This window comes from Pieris brassicae, chromosome 3 (assembly GCF_905147105.1).
Source record: "Pieris brassicae chromosome 3, ilPieBrab1.1, whole genome shotgun sequence".
Classification (NCBI taxonomy): Eukaryota; Metazoa; Arthropoda; class Insecta; order Lepidoptera; family Pieridae; genus Pieris; species Pieris brassicae.
In genome coordinates, this window is record NC_059667.1 from 9,060,971 (window position 1) to 9,078,239 (window position 17,269).

A 17,269-nucleotide genomic window follows, 5' to 3' on the forward strand; every position below is an offset into this window, starting at 1 on the left:
GCATTCGCCTATATATTTATTTAGGAAATAAATAAATCAATGGTGCTACAACCTTTTAGGTCTGGGCCTCAGATTTCTGTATCTGTTTCATGAGCATTTGTTAATTGAATAGGCAAGTAGGTGATCAGCCTTCTGTGCCTGACGCAAGCCGGTTTCTTCACAATGTTTTCTTTCACCGTTCGGGCTAATGTTAAATGCGCACATAGAAAGAAAATCCATTGGTGCACAGCCGGAGATAGAACCTACGACCTCGAGAGATGAGATTCACACGCTGAAGCTAGAAGGCCAACACTGCTCTAAACTCAAAAAAAAACAGATACTATAGAGAGATAAAAAAGTAAAAAAAAAAAATAACAAAATAACACGGCCTAAGACACGGTGACAGCCTTGTCCGCATCCCACCAAGTCAGCCGTCGAAAATACGGCCCTACTACGGTAATGTCATGAACAAGACCTAAGGTAACCTTACCTGGATATTGTCCAAAACCTTCCGGAGGTCCACTTCCACTTGGGTACGGTTCGCTCGGCGACACGGAGTTGGAAGGTTGCAAGTCACTCGATTCGTTGCTTGTCGTGGAACCGCCAGTCATCAGTCCGCTATGTGTCATATTCAAAGGCATGGATTGGGGTTTACCAGAGCTGTACTCCGGCCTGGGCTTGGAGTTTCCAAGTAAACTGGACACGGAGTGAGACATCGCTTGAGATTCGATTTTCTGCGGTGACTTCTTCTTTCTACCACTCTTCTCGTCTGGGGAGTAGGATTGGGTGATATCGTCCAAGTTTCTTCTGAAATCTGGGACTCCGTCACTGTTCAATGCGATTGCCGTTCTCTCTAACCGGCTGAGACTAGATTCAGTTTGCGGTCTGCTGATAGATTTGTGTCTGTAATTTTTCAGTAGATTGATCTTACTCTCTTTTCTACCCACTAAGTTTATTGGATTATCCTGTCCGGGCTTCTCTGGTTCGTTTTTGTTCGTTTCTAGAACGTCTTCGGGGGGCAGTTGTTCAGTCGTTGTCAATACTATTGGGGTCTTATCTTTGTCCTCCTCCCTGACATCTTGATTTTTAGACTCTTCTTTTTTATCACATTTAACATCGTCAGCTTTATCCGATGCGGGACTTGGTTCACTTCTACCTTCATCGTCATCGCTATCCAAAATCTGAGTTTCCTCTTCAAAGCTCCTCGGTCTTTCGTCAGATTTTTTGGGAATTTTTGTGATGCTGAGGGTGCCAGGTAGCCCGGGTCTCAGCATTCTCATTTGCGGAGTTGGTAATTTTGGTCGGGGGCCGTAAGACCGCATTTCTCCTAAACGATTTCTGATTTCTGCTATTTTTTGTCCTGGCAACAGCGACCGAGACATTTTTGGCCCCATTAACGAAGGTCTGGTTTGTAATCTTTGGAAGCGAGGACCAGATTTAGAAGTGATTGTGATAGCGGAATTATTTTTAAGTGATCCGGGAATATTTATAGGTGACGGTCGACTACTCATAACTGGAAAAGAAAATTAATAACATTACGGACCAATGTGAATAAATCCTCAAAAGGAGCTCGGTGCTTTATCAAAGCGATTATATACAAGATCTCGAAGACTCTAAAACTGGTAATTGACAGGTCTAAATGTCGGTTAAATCCTACTTTCCAGCTCACAAATATTATCATTGAAACACACCATACATTCCAATTTCGTTATAATATATGTATATCTAAAAATTATTAGTTACCATAGACACCAATTTAGCTCGACATACTATACAGATTGTTTTAAGAAATTAACGTTCATTTTTCGATGTTTACGGTCGGTAGAAACAGAGAATTAAAAGAAAATCCAGAATATTTAGAAAAATATAAGAATGCAACCAGCTCGGTAACTGAAAATCCGAAGCCAATTCAATTTAACTTGGATAATATGACATATCTAAAAACTGTTCTCTGAGCATCCTATCACTAAGCAATCTTGGTGAATAGTTTCAAAAATTCCACAACGATATCGGAATCGCTACTAAATACAGAGAAAGTCTACAATTACTAGACAAGGGAAAAAACATTTTTTTTTGCAAACACAACGGGACAAGAAGAATGTATTTTGTGCGCTATTTTCAAAACTAATTAGAATACACGTATACGTATACGTAACATACAACGTATTAAAAATTATCGACAACTTACTTTTCTTTCCAAGCGGAGTTTCCTTAGTTTCGCCCTTTGGCCCCAGTCCTTTAAGCGCTGTCTTGATCGCAATAATCTTTCCAGACTCAAGCTGCATATAAATCCCTTTAGGGGATTTCAAAACCATCACTCGCTGACCAGCCTTTAGAACAATGTTGGTCTTTTCAGATGAGTTCGTTGGGATAACCACATCTGAAATTAATTAAAAAAAATATGTTAATTAATTATAGCAATACAATGTGTAATATTTGGGTCACTTTTTAGTAAAGAAGCAGTGTTGGCCTAGTGGCTTCAGCGTGCGTGCGTGTCGTAGGTTCGATCCCTGCTGTGCACCAATGTACTTTCTTTCTATGTGCGCATTTAACATTAGCTCGAACAGTGAAGGAAAACATCGTGAGGAAACCGGCTTGCCTTAGACCCAAAAAGTTGACGGTGCACGTCAGGCACAGAAGGCTGATCACCTACTTGCCTATTCGATTAAAACATGATCATTAAACAAATACAGAAATCTGAGGCCCATAGGCGCCTAATGGCGCTACAACCTTTTTAGGTTGATTGATTTTTTTTAGTAAAGAATACAGTTAGTCAGAGTTCCCAGATCTTCCATAACAAAGTTAATATTTTTTTAAACTGTGTATACCAATTTCTCTCTATTTTTAAAAAAAAAAGCATTACTGACGACAGCCTTCCCTAATAGAGACTGTATAGCCTACGAATTCAGACATGGGATTTTGTGTGCCGATTCCAAGTCAGGTCTGCCCCAAGTTTAGTTCGTAGTTGGCGGCGCTGGCGTCGTTCTGCGTCTCCCTTGCTCTGGCAGTTAATATACACTGGGCTAACGTCCGTATCTTTCGCTCTCGTAGTTAGGACACCAGCCACGCCGGCAAGCGGCAATTTGGGTCACAGAAATTGTCTTCAGAGCGCCCATAAGAACTGTCCTTCTATCCTAAGTCTGACTTCGTTGGTATAGTGTAATTGAACACTCTCTTATGTTAAATATCCTTTTTAGTAAATAAGACTAAACTTAAATTACTTATTAGTCATAAGTAAGGTTAGGTTATTTTTTTTGTAAAGAAATATCTTCCTATTCTTACCTAACGGCAATGTCATCTCTTGCGCTGTCATGCCCTGTCTTCGCCATACATCAGCTGGGATCCATCTTGCACCGTGCTGCATCGGCCGTACGGACGCGACAGGCCGCTGAACCAAACTACCGTCCGCCGTGCGCACTGTGCGGTACGATGTTGTTGGTTTTGGAGCTAGTGCAGCTTTCTTCTCTAACTCGTACCTAGAAAAAAGGCATTTTTTTTTTCATATTTCTCGTAAGTATTGGTGGTTACTACTGCAAGGTTTGAATAAAATACAAGACTTTAATTTTTTTTAATTGTAATTTTTTTTATATTGTACATAATAAATATAACTGGGAAGTCACAGGATTCTAAAATACGGGTTTTACTACATCAACACCGGACAATTTTCATGTAAGTAATGGAAAAATAAATATTTCAAAAGTACGTATCCCATGTCTTTGTACTTTTTTACTTTTTATTTTTAATATATCATCTTATTACTTTAGTTTGTTTTTTTGTTTTGTTTCCTGTTTAGTTTTGTCTTAATAACTGTGTATAACATGTATTTATACCCTTCTTCCCTATCTTATGTAATTTAATACTCTTTTCTGTGGTTCAATAGTTCCGTGGTTGCCTGGAAGAGATCGCTCGAAAGCGATAAGGCCGCCAGTTGCCCTCCTTTTCACTTAATTATGTTAATTTTTTTTTATATTGTAATGTAACGAAGTGTTAATAAATAAAAATAATAACAAATATATGACAAAACAATTACAGAAATATGTGAACGTTTATATAAAATATATATTTATTTAAAGGTTTTGAAGCCAAACTCCTCGAAATATTTGTGTATATTTGATAAAAACAAAAAAACGTTTAGATTTGGTCCAGTTTTATATTTGGCATTAAATATGGCAAACTATGTTTGGAGGGTATATAACATATACATACATAACATTGGTTAAAGGAGCGTTCAAGTATTAACGTAACGAATTTTAGGGGGGGGGGGCTCTTGTAAAACGTTACGATGCGGGGCGGGGATTGAATTACGCGTTATTGTTCATATTATTTTCCAGTACTTTACACCACATAATGGTAAGTTTTAGGTGTAAAAAGTCACTGGGGTTGGTCACGAAACGTTTTACTATTGGATACAGAAACGTTACGGCGCGTTTCATGTGGTGATGGGTGTAAAGTATCTCTAAAAAATTACGTTACGTAATACTTGAACGCTTGAACTTGTAAGTTAAATACACATATATATAGTTAATAATTATAAACGCAAACCAAATGTTAGCAATCACACTTGCAGCCAAAATGAGCCCTTTAGTTTTTCCCACACTCACAAATTGTAATAAAACATTCTCGTTTCCTATAATGTCCAATAGATCGACTACACTTATATTCAACAAAAGTGTCACTTATATTTAAGAACCCTTCAATACTTCAAGTTACATTTTTGTTAGTCTAGCGTAATTTTATGGTAGTTAAGCTCATATTTAAAACGATTAAGCTTTCCACCAGAGCCAGTTGACAGCTTCAAAGAAAAAGTTTCATTTAACATTTATTTGAACATCCCTCAAACAAGCACCACAGAATTGAACTCGGTAAGCATATAATGAAGGAATACAAATATTTTTTATAAAAAATGAAAGCTTGTTTTGGAGAACTTTTACGTCGCTCTAGTATTTGCACATAAAAAAAATAACTTACCCTCTCTGCGCCAATCTCTTCTCGGCACTGGACAGCTTCTTCTCTTTTCTATCGACAAGTAGTGATTCGTGTTGGAAGGGTTCCTTCGTCAGCAGTTTGCTGTGAAGCGTCAGGATGCCTTGCATCAATACGTCTAGATATTTGTCCTTGAACTCTTGGAGATCCTTTGGCTCCGTTTCCTGTAACATTATATTAAATTTTTAAATTTTGTTTTTAGCATAGAAAAATTGGACGTTCATTAAACGTCGTGGTTTTTGAGGTGGCTGGCCTATTGTTGCGTTGGCTTTTAATTAGTTAATTTTAATAGGGACAATTACGGGGCATTCTCTTCTTAATAAACATATTTTTGTCCTAGTCGCGACAGACAGCCCCTTATACAGAGGCTGTTTCAGCGCAAAGGAATCAGTCACCCACGAAGTCCTGGAATGCGAAGCTAAACAACGTGCAGAAATCCTCGGAACAGTGAGGTCGTTTCGTGAAGCCTGCAAAGTGCCCGGGAGGCCTATGTGCTTTTGGAAGGATTTAGGCTGGCTATTGAGTGCGGAAACTGAGTCCAATTTATTTTAGTTTTTTAGTGTGAATCATCTTTTGCCTTTAACGTCATACGTATACGTAAACGTGTACGTATAAATAAATAGAAAATAGGCGTGGGGGCGAGGGTGTTGTAAATATAAAAATGAGACTGTACACCTGCCACCCGTGACAAGTTTCATTCTATTGTTATGTCTATTATGTCGTCTACAAATGCACGTTTTTTTTTCATTTTACTACTGTAATAGAGGGTACTTTCCTGAAACTTTAGTATACTTTTGCGTGACAATACAATCAAATAAAATGTTTTTATTTATTTGATAAGAATTATAATGACACACATTATAATGTGTAAGATTTGGGAACCCTTGTAAGTAAAGAAATACCTGTGTCAGGATTCCATAACAAACTTAAATAATATTTATTTTAAGGAATTTTTGAAATTTTATTACATCCTTTATTTTAATAATGTTTACAAGTATTAGATTTTTCAACACTTCGCACATGCACTCAGGTGCATGAGTGATTGAGTGAGTGAGTGAAGTATCATATTAGCTGTAATAAATATATAATATATGCATCCAGGAGCAAAATCGTGTCAAGTATCATTGGTAGTTCGAGAAGCAGTCCATACCTTTTCATCATTATCGAAACAGAGGTTAGTTATCTCTTTCATAGAGAGTACAGCATCCGGATTACATTCGTCAACAACCCTATCCGCCATCCCTTGCTTGTTGATTTGACGGTCGTAAATCTTCTTCTCAAGACAACAGTCCATAACGAAACGGTAAACAAAACACGGCTTCTTTTGACCGTATCTATAACAAATAACATTTTGGATAAGAAATAATTCTACTACATACGAAGAGTATGTAGTAGAATTATTTCTAACCATATTATTATATTATTATTATATTATTATTAACCATATCTGCTCCATCGTGAATTTTCATGTATTTTCTTATTCTTTTGAACTGTGATTGATGCTTATAGTTTTTAGATTTACTATGTAACTTTTCAGTATATCTTTTTAGTCTTTCTAGGGTTGCCTGGAAGAGATCGCTTGTGCGATAAGGCATCGTAGCATCCCTAATAATTTACGTTACTTCTAATAAATATTAATTCCATGAGTGATTTTTAAGCCAATGGCTTCAACTACCACACAATGGAACATAGGGCATATTTTTTCATAGCTCACGATAAGATTTCAGTATAGTTAAAAAATTTAAAAAAAAACTTTTGTTTCAAAAAAATCAGTTAGCTTTTGTTCTGCAAAGCTTCAAATTTCTACAACTGTTTCATGATCATTTGTCAATCTAAAAGGCAAGTGAATCTTCTGTGCCTATTTCACGATGTTTTTTATTCAGCTTTCGAGCACATGTTAAATGCGTACATAGACAGAAAGTCCATTGGTGCACAGCCGGTGAGCGAACCTACGACCTCAGGAATAAGAGTCGCACGGTAACTTACACTAACAAAGCTATTTATATATTTATCTAAAATAATTTGGTCAATGCGGATTACACCAGGACTTTGCAGCATCCAATCGATGACTCTGAAAGTATATGAATAATTTTACCTATAAACCCGACACACGGCCTGCGTGTCGTGACAAGGGTTCCAACTGGCGTCAAATACGATCACTCTGTTCGCTCCCACCAGGTTGATACCGAGTGACCCTGCCCTTGTTGAGACCAGGAAGAGATAAACGTGAGGATTTGCGTTGAATTCATTAATGAGTTTTTCTCTTTCTAAGGCGTGGGTCGATCCATCCAAACCTAGTAAAATTTATCAGAATTTGAAGAAGCCGGTAATTTATTGTAAGGATTTCGATACGACTTAGAAGTTAAATTAGCAAGGGTCCACGCTAAATTAATATCAATTATATAAATATTATGAAAAGATTTGTTATAGTGGACTACTTTTACACATTAAGAAAACACTTTTTAAACGGATTGAAGCTATGTATTATTATTAAAAACTTATAATTATTTACATAACACCGTGAGTCATTTCTGCAAAAACCCGTCATCTTTTAGTCGATATCAACCGAAGGCAATAAATACAGATACCACAACTTTCTCTGCAGCTGTGATACTTTTGACATTCAACACCTTTTGTCTTCAGTCACCGTGACCACGCACGCAATAGCGCGCGAAACGTCGAAAAAAAATGTAAAATTATGTAAATAATTATAAGATTTAACAATAATACATAGCTTCAATCCGTTTAAAAAGTGTTTTCTTAAATACTCGATAAATAAAATCAGTGTTAATTCGGTGCCCTCGCTAATTTGAAGTTGAAGAAATAGTATCTTGCTTGCCAACATGCGATAATTTGAAGTCCAGGCCTTCCTACATCATATAATGTAATGTGTATATTATGCAAACAGACGACACTTTACATACATGTGCAGGATTGTCAACTGCATATGTCACCGGAATAACAAAATCCGAATGTTTATCAATTTTCGCCAATTTATCAATTTGCGACGTCTCGTGGTAAATTTATAAACGATATCCATTTATAAGATTCTAAACTATTAGGCTAGGTTAGTGACTTATTCAACCAATCAGAGCGCACATCCCGTTTGATTATCGCTTACTTATTTAACGCGTGAGTTCGGTAAGTTTATCAATTAGCGAAAATAATGCAATTTATCTCTCGTTTAGAATTCTACTAAACTTTATAAATTGCCTAGGAAATTTATTAACTTGCGGATTTTGTAATATTCCGGTGACATATACATAAATGATAGATGAGATGATGATGAGACTGAAGTTGCTCACTCCAAATACTATCGACTTGTTTTCGAAATAAAAATTGTATTTAATTGTTAATATAATAATAATAAATTTCGAATTTTGATCAACCTGTTAAAAGCTTGTTATTTTGAATTCTTGCTAATTTTAAATTGCTAAATCTCTGGTATTTGGTACTTGAAACTGAAGGGTTTCAAGTAATCGAGAGTCGACTGTGGTTGTTAAGCTTTTAGATAATGTCAAAACTAAGAGTATCGGAGACTTTATTGCCAGTTCTTGCCCTTGACAGAAAATTTAATTTTAGAAGCATTTTTCGTTCCTAAGTGTATGTTACGTATGAATAAATGATATTTAATTTTACTTTTGTTAAAGTAAATAACGATTAAAGTAATTAAGAATATTCATAAAATTACTTACGGAAATAGGACGTGTTCCTTTCCCAAACACGGTTAGTTCCAGGAATGTAATTTCTCTCAAGAAAATCTTCGATTAAATTCAATGTAAACAAACTTTGACTAAAGAGTAAAAGGCGATCTCCCATCTTAATACTCTCGTTCAAAATGTAGAAAAACAACTCCATTTTCGAAGAGTTTTCAATTATGCCAGCCGTGTAATCCTTTAATAGATCAGTTGCCCAGTCGTATGTCATTTCTTCCGCTTTCTTTACAAGGGCCATCTCCTCTTCTTTGTTTAGCTTTTCTTCTTTCTCACTCTGCTCCGATTCGGAGTCGTCGTTCTTCTCTTTCGACGTCTTCCTATCCTTTCTGCCTTTAGGTTTGGCTTTAGCTTTCGATTGACGTGGAGATTTTTCTTTCTTTTCTTTACCTCTTCCTCTCCCCCTGCCTTTCTTTGGCGTTTCCGATTCTGAATCTGACGCGTTTTTCGTATCTGATTTGTTTAATTCAATTTTCGGCAGTTCGTTTATCGCGGGCTTTTCTTTCTTCACTTCATCTTTGACAATTGTTTTCGTATCTAAATCTTCAATTTTCACCTCCCCATCGGACTCAGATTTCATTTCTATTTTATCTTCATTCTTTATTCTATCCAGTTCGGATTTCATAGTTTCTGGAATCGGCCATGACGTCACAGGACTACTAGAGCTGGCACTACATAGAGGCGGCTTTGTTTCTAATGGCTGAGAATAGTTCGGAAATTGACTATAATCTCCTTGGGATTCATATGAGTTAGATTGATTGTAATTATAAGGTCCAAATGGCGGTGCAGTTTGGGGTGCAATATTGGGCTCTGTTTTCACGTTAGCCGAAAAAGTTGGATCTCCATTATTTTCAATTTTAATCGCCGGTTGGTTCTCCTGACGAGGCGGATAATTTTGGGGATAGTTAGCTTGATTGTCGTATTGGTACGGCGCTGGTGGGTTTGCGGGATATGCATTGCCTGGGTACTGTTGGGGTGGGTAATTATAGTTTTGTGGGCCTTGACTGTTTGGGTACGGTGGCGGACCACTATTTGACTCGTACTGGCCATAAGGTGGATTAGGATATTGGTCTTGATATGGCAGAGGTCGGGGCGGATTTGGATAATTCTCCTGATTATTTGGTGGAAACGGAGGATTAGTTGGAGGATAAGTATTATTAGGCGGAGGAGCATTACCGGGAAAAGGGGGATTATTATGAGTGCTATTTGTGGGAAAAGAGGAACTTGGAGTAGGATTAGGGTATGGTGGATTGTTCGGTACATTATCCGGTACAGGTGGAAATGGGGCATTATTTGGAGGATTACTTGGCGGGTACGAACTGCCCGGAGGGGTGCTAGTGTAAGTGTTGTTATTGGGCCCACTTGGATATTGATTATTAGGTGCACCAGGATACATTCTATTATTGGCTGGATTATAATTAGCTTGATACTGTTGAGAATTTTCAAAGCCCGGTTGGTTGGCCGCATTAAAATTGGGCGGGGCTTGGCCTTCTGGGTACTGGGCGTTATTGTAATATCCAGAATTTCCATAGTAGTTGTTGCCCCAGTAATTTTGGTTGTATCCTTGTTCTGGATTGGGTGGGTATTGGTTTGAATAGTTATTATCGTATGGTTGTTGGGGATAGTAATTATTCCCATATTCTTGGTTGTTATAACCTTGGCCGGGTGGGTAAAAGCTCGGGGCCGAGTTTTGGTATGGATATGGGTAGTTACCGGGTCTGTCATTTCTATACCCAGGCCCGTATGGAGCGTTTGGATATTGCGTGCTATTGAACGCTTCTTGTTTAGGCGGGATGGGCGCCGTTGTATTTGGGGGTATTGTCGCTGCAGGCTTTTTCGAAGAACCCTGCAAGAACTTTCTTAGTTTAGATACACATTACATCTTTTATCCAATTTTATTTTTATCTTCTAGAATGGGTGCTTCTTATAAACTATAAGTAACTTGACTAATACATTAATGCTAAAGACCTGAGGTTCGATTTTATCATAACCTCAAACGAGAAATGCCGAGTTAAATGGATGTTTAATTAAATGAACGGTAGGTTTTAAAGGCCGGCAACGCACTCGTGAGCCCTCTGGCATTGAGTGTACATGGACGGCGGAATCACTTAACATCTGTCTGTTTTCCATTTCCCAAAATATCCTTAGAAAAGTTTTTTTTAATTAATACGAAATACATACCCGAGGCTTTCCCGGTCGCCTCGGCTGAGCTTTACTGTTCTTGGCTTTGCCAGACTTCGTAACTCCACCGATCTCTTCTAAGTCCAAATCTTCCTCAATAGGCGCACTGACCTCGCTACGTTTCTTTAGAAAGTTGTACAAGACGTCGGGATGATTCCATATCTTGAATATTAATTTGAAAATTACACCAATGAAACATGGATTGATCGCAGGTTCCACAGAGTACAAGAATTATAAAAAGAAATTACTGGAAATATAACAGTAAAATAAACAGTTATACCGAACAAGATATATGTGTTGATAATTAGATCATTTAAAAACTCAATCCGTAGATTAAAATAAAATAAAAAAATTCTCATTCAACGATCTTTAGATACAAGACACACGCAGTCTACACGCAGGATTCCTCCAACTAATTTCAAAGCGCCAAGTTATAAAAAGCAATCTCATTAATATTTCAACCAAATTCAGAAGGTAGGTTATCAGTTTCATATGTATGTATGTGTCATTATATTTGAGAACGATCAGTTTAGGCTTTCAAACACTCGAATGATGATTTTCTTCCAACTTTTTCGGTTCAACGTTTTTTCGTTATTTTTACTGTCATACCATAAAGTACCGAAAACAACTAACCCTGGTACCGTAACTAAATTGAGTCGAGAGAAAAACCAAACGTTTTTATACCTTATACATAATATTACATCTATATAAATTTATGAAGGCAATCAAATCCCAGGTGGGCTGAAAAATACCTTTTAAGGGTACCATTGCAAGGGTTCCGGTATTATTTGAAGATTTATTTATTGGTTATTTTACAGCTAAAATACATATTAATAAACAAAACACTGAGACAATATACAAAGCCAAATATACGTATATGAAACAGAAATAATAGTTAAGACATGAAAAGACAAAAATATAAAAAAGATAACTGAAATTTAAAATTAAGCAAACGACAATAAATATTTTAAAAAAAACTAGATTGTCACTGTTAAACGTCAAAGTTTTCCCACCTCTTCAAACATTTCCTCAAATCCTCTTTGGTGAGGTGGAAAATATCAATATCCTCATAACTAGTGTCATAGATTCCAATTAACAAAGCGGAACTATATATGAGATTGTTTGTCCTCCATAACTTTCTTTATTGACTATGAAAACCCTTTTATAAATTGTATTACATTAAAAAAATATATAAATTTTCTTACCTTACAACAAATAGCGAACGCTTTCAACGGATTAGGCACGGACGCCGAGCGAACGACTTCATTCATGAATCGATCGTACAATTTCCTTTGTAACGGCGTCAAACGTACTAAAAGCACGTATTCCTCCTTTTGAGGTAGAGTCGACTGGAGAACTGCGTGGGATCGTCTGGAAACGAGAAAGGTTTTTTTTTAATATTTGTCTCTTAACTTAGATATCTTGGATTACGATCTAGGCTAAGTTAGTCCAGGCATCCATGCGTCCTTGGGTAGAATGCCTGGCGAACCCCGAGGGCCCACCTTAAGGGCGTGTGAAGGGCTGAGATGTTTTTAGTGGGTGGGGTCTCGCTACCCCTCTGAAAAGCAGAGGGATTTGAGTGTAGACCCAGCCCCACAGTCCCCGCGTCAAGCTCGAAATCCTTGGCGCGGGCCTGCGCAAGCGCATTTTCACCTCATACAAAAAAATTAAATAAAAAAAGGCATCCATGCGTCGGGTTGTCTCTCTCCCTAAAATATGCTCGCCATATGGGCGATGGCTGTCTATGCGTGATACTCGTGAACGGGTGCTTTATGGTGACTGGTCGTACTTTAATCGTGTATGCGGTGATGTTAGGTTTTTAGACTATGTATTTGCATGTTGTTCCCACGAGACTGTAAGTGCGTGCTCCAATTTCACCATGCCTCCTGCTGATGTCATATGGAACATGGTGTGATGGTTGCAGCTCCTTACAAACGTTGTGTAATACAAAAAAAATACTTGGCGATTAAAAAGAGTGGCGGAGAGTTTATTGCCAGTTCTTCTCTTCCGTTCTACGCCCTTGTTTTGAGGACTGGCAGTAAATGTAAAATTCAAAGCATTTAATGTATTTTTTTATTCACGTTCATAAGTGTACATTGTGTTACCTATATGAATAAATGATTTTTGACTTTGACTTTAACTTTGAAGACTATTAAGTAATTTTAAACTAACCTAATTTACTAAAAAGTATATTTAACATAAGAAAGTGTCCAATAACTATACAATCTATATTAAGAGGAAAACAGTCTGTTCTTGTGTTCTATTTCTTCACTTACCACTGTTTAACACTTAAGACTAATTTTTCCTATAAATAACAGAGAAGGGTCAAAACAACTTTTTTTAACAACGACTCGCTCTTGGCCTGTAGGGCCTTGACAGGGTCGGCGGCCTCCGGCGAGACTCGGATCTCGATTTGGGTGGTTTTTATATATATATAACAGAGGGCTGAGGGATATTCTATAATAAAAATCATATCATGTCATCTATATATATAAATGAATTCCCATTTCCCTTGGTCACGGCATCACGCGTGAACGGCTGGACCGATTTCGCTAATTCTTTTTTGTTGTGTTTGTTATTGTCAGGATAAGGTTCTTATGTAAGAAAAAAATAAGAAAATAGCGCGGAAAATTAGCAAATTAAAGAATACTTAACCACCATATTAGGTAATCATGACTTTTGTTACGATAGAGATTTTTTCTTCTCTTTTGACATAATATTGACAAAATGCGTGCTGCAAATATCGTCAAAGAGTATGTAAGAAAAATGAATATTATTTAAAACAAATGCTTCGATCGGAGTTATTATATTGATAAAATAGTTACAGTCGTTAATTGTTTGTGGCATTTATTCTAAATATGTGTCCATGTGAAAAACATTACAATAACATCTCGTGTTTTCCCTTGTCAGAACAGAGCATTTTCATAGTAAAGACAGGACAAGATCTCGGGTCCGCTAGTAACAAATAAAAATCGAAATTTACATATTTTGTATGTATTACATATTGATAGTTTGCCCGGAATCCATCCTGGGAGATTGAAATACATAAGATCAAGTACATACCTCTGTACAAATCCGACCAGCAAAGAATGCAGTACATGCGCCCTATATCTCATTAGTCGAATGTCCTGCGGCGTCGAATCGATACACTGTCCGTTCTGTATGGGCCGCTCGAACATATTACAGAACTCCGTTTTGCTACCCAAATAGTTCGGACGCACGAAATCCACCATACACCAATACTCTAGGAGGTTGTTTTGGAGTGGATAACCTGTAAAAAATAATGGATGTGAAGATTTTTGAACCAGATCCATTCAGCGTGAATGTGTGGCCTCTTATAAGTAAGTAAAAGAAGTGAACACGAGCTACAGTAGCGAAAAGCAAACTGACCAGAATGTGGCAAATAGAAACCCAGAGCCGACTCGCTAGAACTGGTGTTTTCCATATTTTTGTACGGATAAGAGTTCTGGCCAATTCGTGCAGCTGATCGGCAAAAGATAGAGGCATTCGAGAGGCGGTATGAGATGGACCGCAAAAGAACTAATAAGTCCAATCCAACCAAAATCACCACAAGACTGTTGAATATGATTTACAAACAGGTGCTTGACTACTTTGGCTATATTGCCAGGAAAAAACCAAATAGTATCCACAAGTTGGTAATGGTAGGGAGGAGTGATGGCAGAAGTCGGGGTCGATCGCCACGTTGGTCTGATCAAATTAAGACAATTATGGGTCTCAAAATCCCTAATGCACTGAGACAAGCTGAGGATAAAGTGGTGTAGAGGCAAGTCGATGTATAGCTTAGAGCTTTTCAAGACAAGAACGACCTTCATTAATTCAGTTTGCAAGGATGAAGTAGAACCAGCTTCAAAAAAGGATTATCAAGGACCAGTACAACACGTGATTTTTTTTATTTGTCCATTTCTCAGTTTAATGTATTCTAAGGTCCAAGTTTCACCTAAGCAGTTCACTAGTTTTTGAGACATCCAATGCAGTTTGCCTCGCACCACTATTATATGGAACCAGCTGCCCTCTGAAGTATTTCCGAAACAATTCGACTCGAGGTTCTTCAAGAACCAATTCTTAAACGGCCGGCAACGCACTTGCGAGCCAATGTTAGTGTTCATGGGCGGCTGTATCACTTAACATCAGGTGATTCTCCTGCCCGTTTGCCTCCTATTACATAAAAAAAAGTTTCTTCGTGCACGTTTTGCCTATCACCTTGAAATTTTTTTTTTAAATTTATCAATGCAGTGAACCCATTGCCCCATTGGTGCGTGTCATGTGTTTTACGTATAATACGCAAGTAAGTACGTGGTGGTTTTTGTTTACTGCGCACATAGACGCAGGGGTAGGAACGCACCTTAAACACTTCAAAGCGAGTCAACCGAAACGCTTCGACCTAATTTTTAACTTTCAGCCAAAATTGTTAAAGCCTTTTTTAACACTTATAACATATAAATATAATTAGCCCCGGAAAACCTTCGAACTCCATCATCAGAGTAGCCGAGTGGTACCAGCATGAGTATTCCAGAGGTCAAAGATAGTTTTGAAAAATACATAAAATATTATTGTCTTTTGTTAACATAGCTTTTACACATTGAAAGAAAACACTTTTTAACCGGATTAAAGCTATTTGTATTATTATAAACTTATAATTGTTTACATAATTTTACATTTTTTCCGACGTTTCGCGTGCTTTACAGCGTGCGTGGTCACGGTGACTGAAGACAAAAGGTGTTGAATGTCAAAAGTATCACAACTGTAGAGAAAGTTGTGTTATCTGTATTTATTTCCCCGGAGTTGAAAATTTAAATTTAAAATTATGTCAATAATTATAAGTTTATAATAATACAAATAGCTTTAATCCGGTTAAAGTGTTTTCTTTCAACATTAAATATTATTGCATGTAAGTTTTCTGTCGAAAATAAAAAAACCTTGATAATAAAATCTTCATATTAATTTAATTCGTAAGCTAACAACGTTTAGGAGCTGCGATGACACAAACACACACTTTTTGAGTAAATAAAACATACCAGTTAGCACAATACGCCGCTTTGTCCTCATTTGCTTGAGAGCATACGAAATGTTCGAGTGAGAATTTTTTATTCGATGTCCTTCGTCACAAATAACCAGATCCGGACCCGGCTTTACCAACGCTTCGTACATTTCTGTAAAAAATTACAATTATTAAAAAAGAGACGAAAGAAAAATCTAATATTAGAAGAGATTGTCTCGTTTCGACGAGTCATAGATTTTTATAGAATAATTTATTTTAAGGGTACAGTTAACATTACAGATTTTCATATTACGCGATTTCAGTCCCTCGTATAACACGAAAATTCCTACATATACCGCATACATTTCACACGCTATATTTCTGTATAATGCAGAGAAAAATTAAACGTGAATCATTTGAACATAACGCGTCATATGGGATCGTACAAGCGCATTATGCGAGAATACTTTTACGCGTTTCCTATAACGCGGAAGCAATCTATATTTACTGTATTTATCTATATATATTATTTTATGTTACAGGAGACAAACGGCCACGAGGCTCACCTGACGTTAAGTAATGTGAGTGTGAGGCTCAGAAGCCCGCTGCCGGTCTTTGAAGAATTGCTTCGATTTTTCTTGAAGGATATAACACATAACCAACATTAAAAACATTAATAAGGTCCTTTCTGATTTATAAAAAATTACGCCACGAAGCCACAAATTCTTTGTATATAGATCCGATCGTAGATGCCGCCCATGATAATATACAATACATAATCAAAAATAGCAGAGCCGGAAAAAAAGCATTAATCAAATTATATCTAAAATAAGAATGGCTTCTTAAAGTTGATTGAAATTTTACCAAGTAGACTCCTTCATGCTCGGTAAAATAATAATGCTTTCGAGGGCATAATAGATGGAGCATGCAGCAGGCAGTGGGAAATTGGGACATATTTTTAATAATTCCACAGCATAATGCTGAGCCAGGACCAGTTACAAGAGCGCGCACACAATACACACTTAAAATGTATCTTATTCCTTTTTTTCCTTTGCTTATTTGTGTTTGTGTATTTCTCTGTGTGTTTCGTTAGTAATGAATTTTATAATACAGCGATAGTGGCATACCCAAAGAACCCCAATCATTCTTACCATCTAGAAGCTTCTTATCCTCATCAGTGGACGTGTCTTCCCTCTTATCTTCTTTATCAAGTTCTAGTTTGATTTCACCTCCATCTTCCGTGCGATCGTCTGATGTTTTAGTCATAGTCGTACCATCGGAGCCCTGTCAATAATAATCTTAAAGTCTAAACTAAAGGCCGGCAACGCATTTCCTAGCCTTCTGGCAATGTAAGTATGAACCTGCCCGTATACCTTGCCAAAAAAACGAATATTATAGAAGTGTGTGAGGATTA

General features: G+C 37.2%; 1 protein-coding gene across 1 annotated transcript in view; it reads right to left on the reverse strand.

Annotated features, from left to right (window-relative positions):
* The window catches only part of LOC123706690 (helicase ARIP4), a 29,322-nt gene that overhangs the window by 3,826 nt on the left and 8,227 nt on the right, over positions 1–17,269 (reverse strand). The window contains exons 10-21 of the mRNA XM_045656036.1: positions 17,007–17,139; positions 15,893–16,027; positions 13,920–14,127; positions 12,062–12,227; positions 10,857–11,018; positions 8,658–10,521; positions 7,058–7,256; positions 6,113–6,296; positions 4,948–5,126; positions 3,262–3,455; positions 2,168–2,359; positions 470–1,492 (exon numbers count right to left, since the gene is read on the reverse strand). Of these exons, the coding sequence (XP_045511992.1) occupies positions 470–1,492; positions 2,168–2,359; positions 3,262–3,455; positions 4,948–5,126; positions 6,113–6,296; positions 7,058–7,256; positions 8,658–10,521; positions 10,857–11,018; positions 12,062–12,227; positions 13,920–14,127; positions 15,893–16,027; positions 17,007–17,139 (4,639 nt within the window). The remainder of the gene's footprint in view (positions 1–469; positions 1,493–2,167; positions 2,360–3,261; positions 3,456–4,947; positions 5,127–6,112; positions 6,297–7,057; positions 7,257–8,657; positions 10,522–10,856; positions 11,019–12,061; positions 12,228–13,919; positions 14,128–15,892; positions 16,028–17,006; positions 17,140–17,269) is intronic.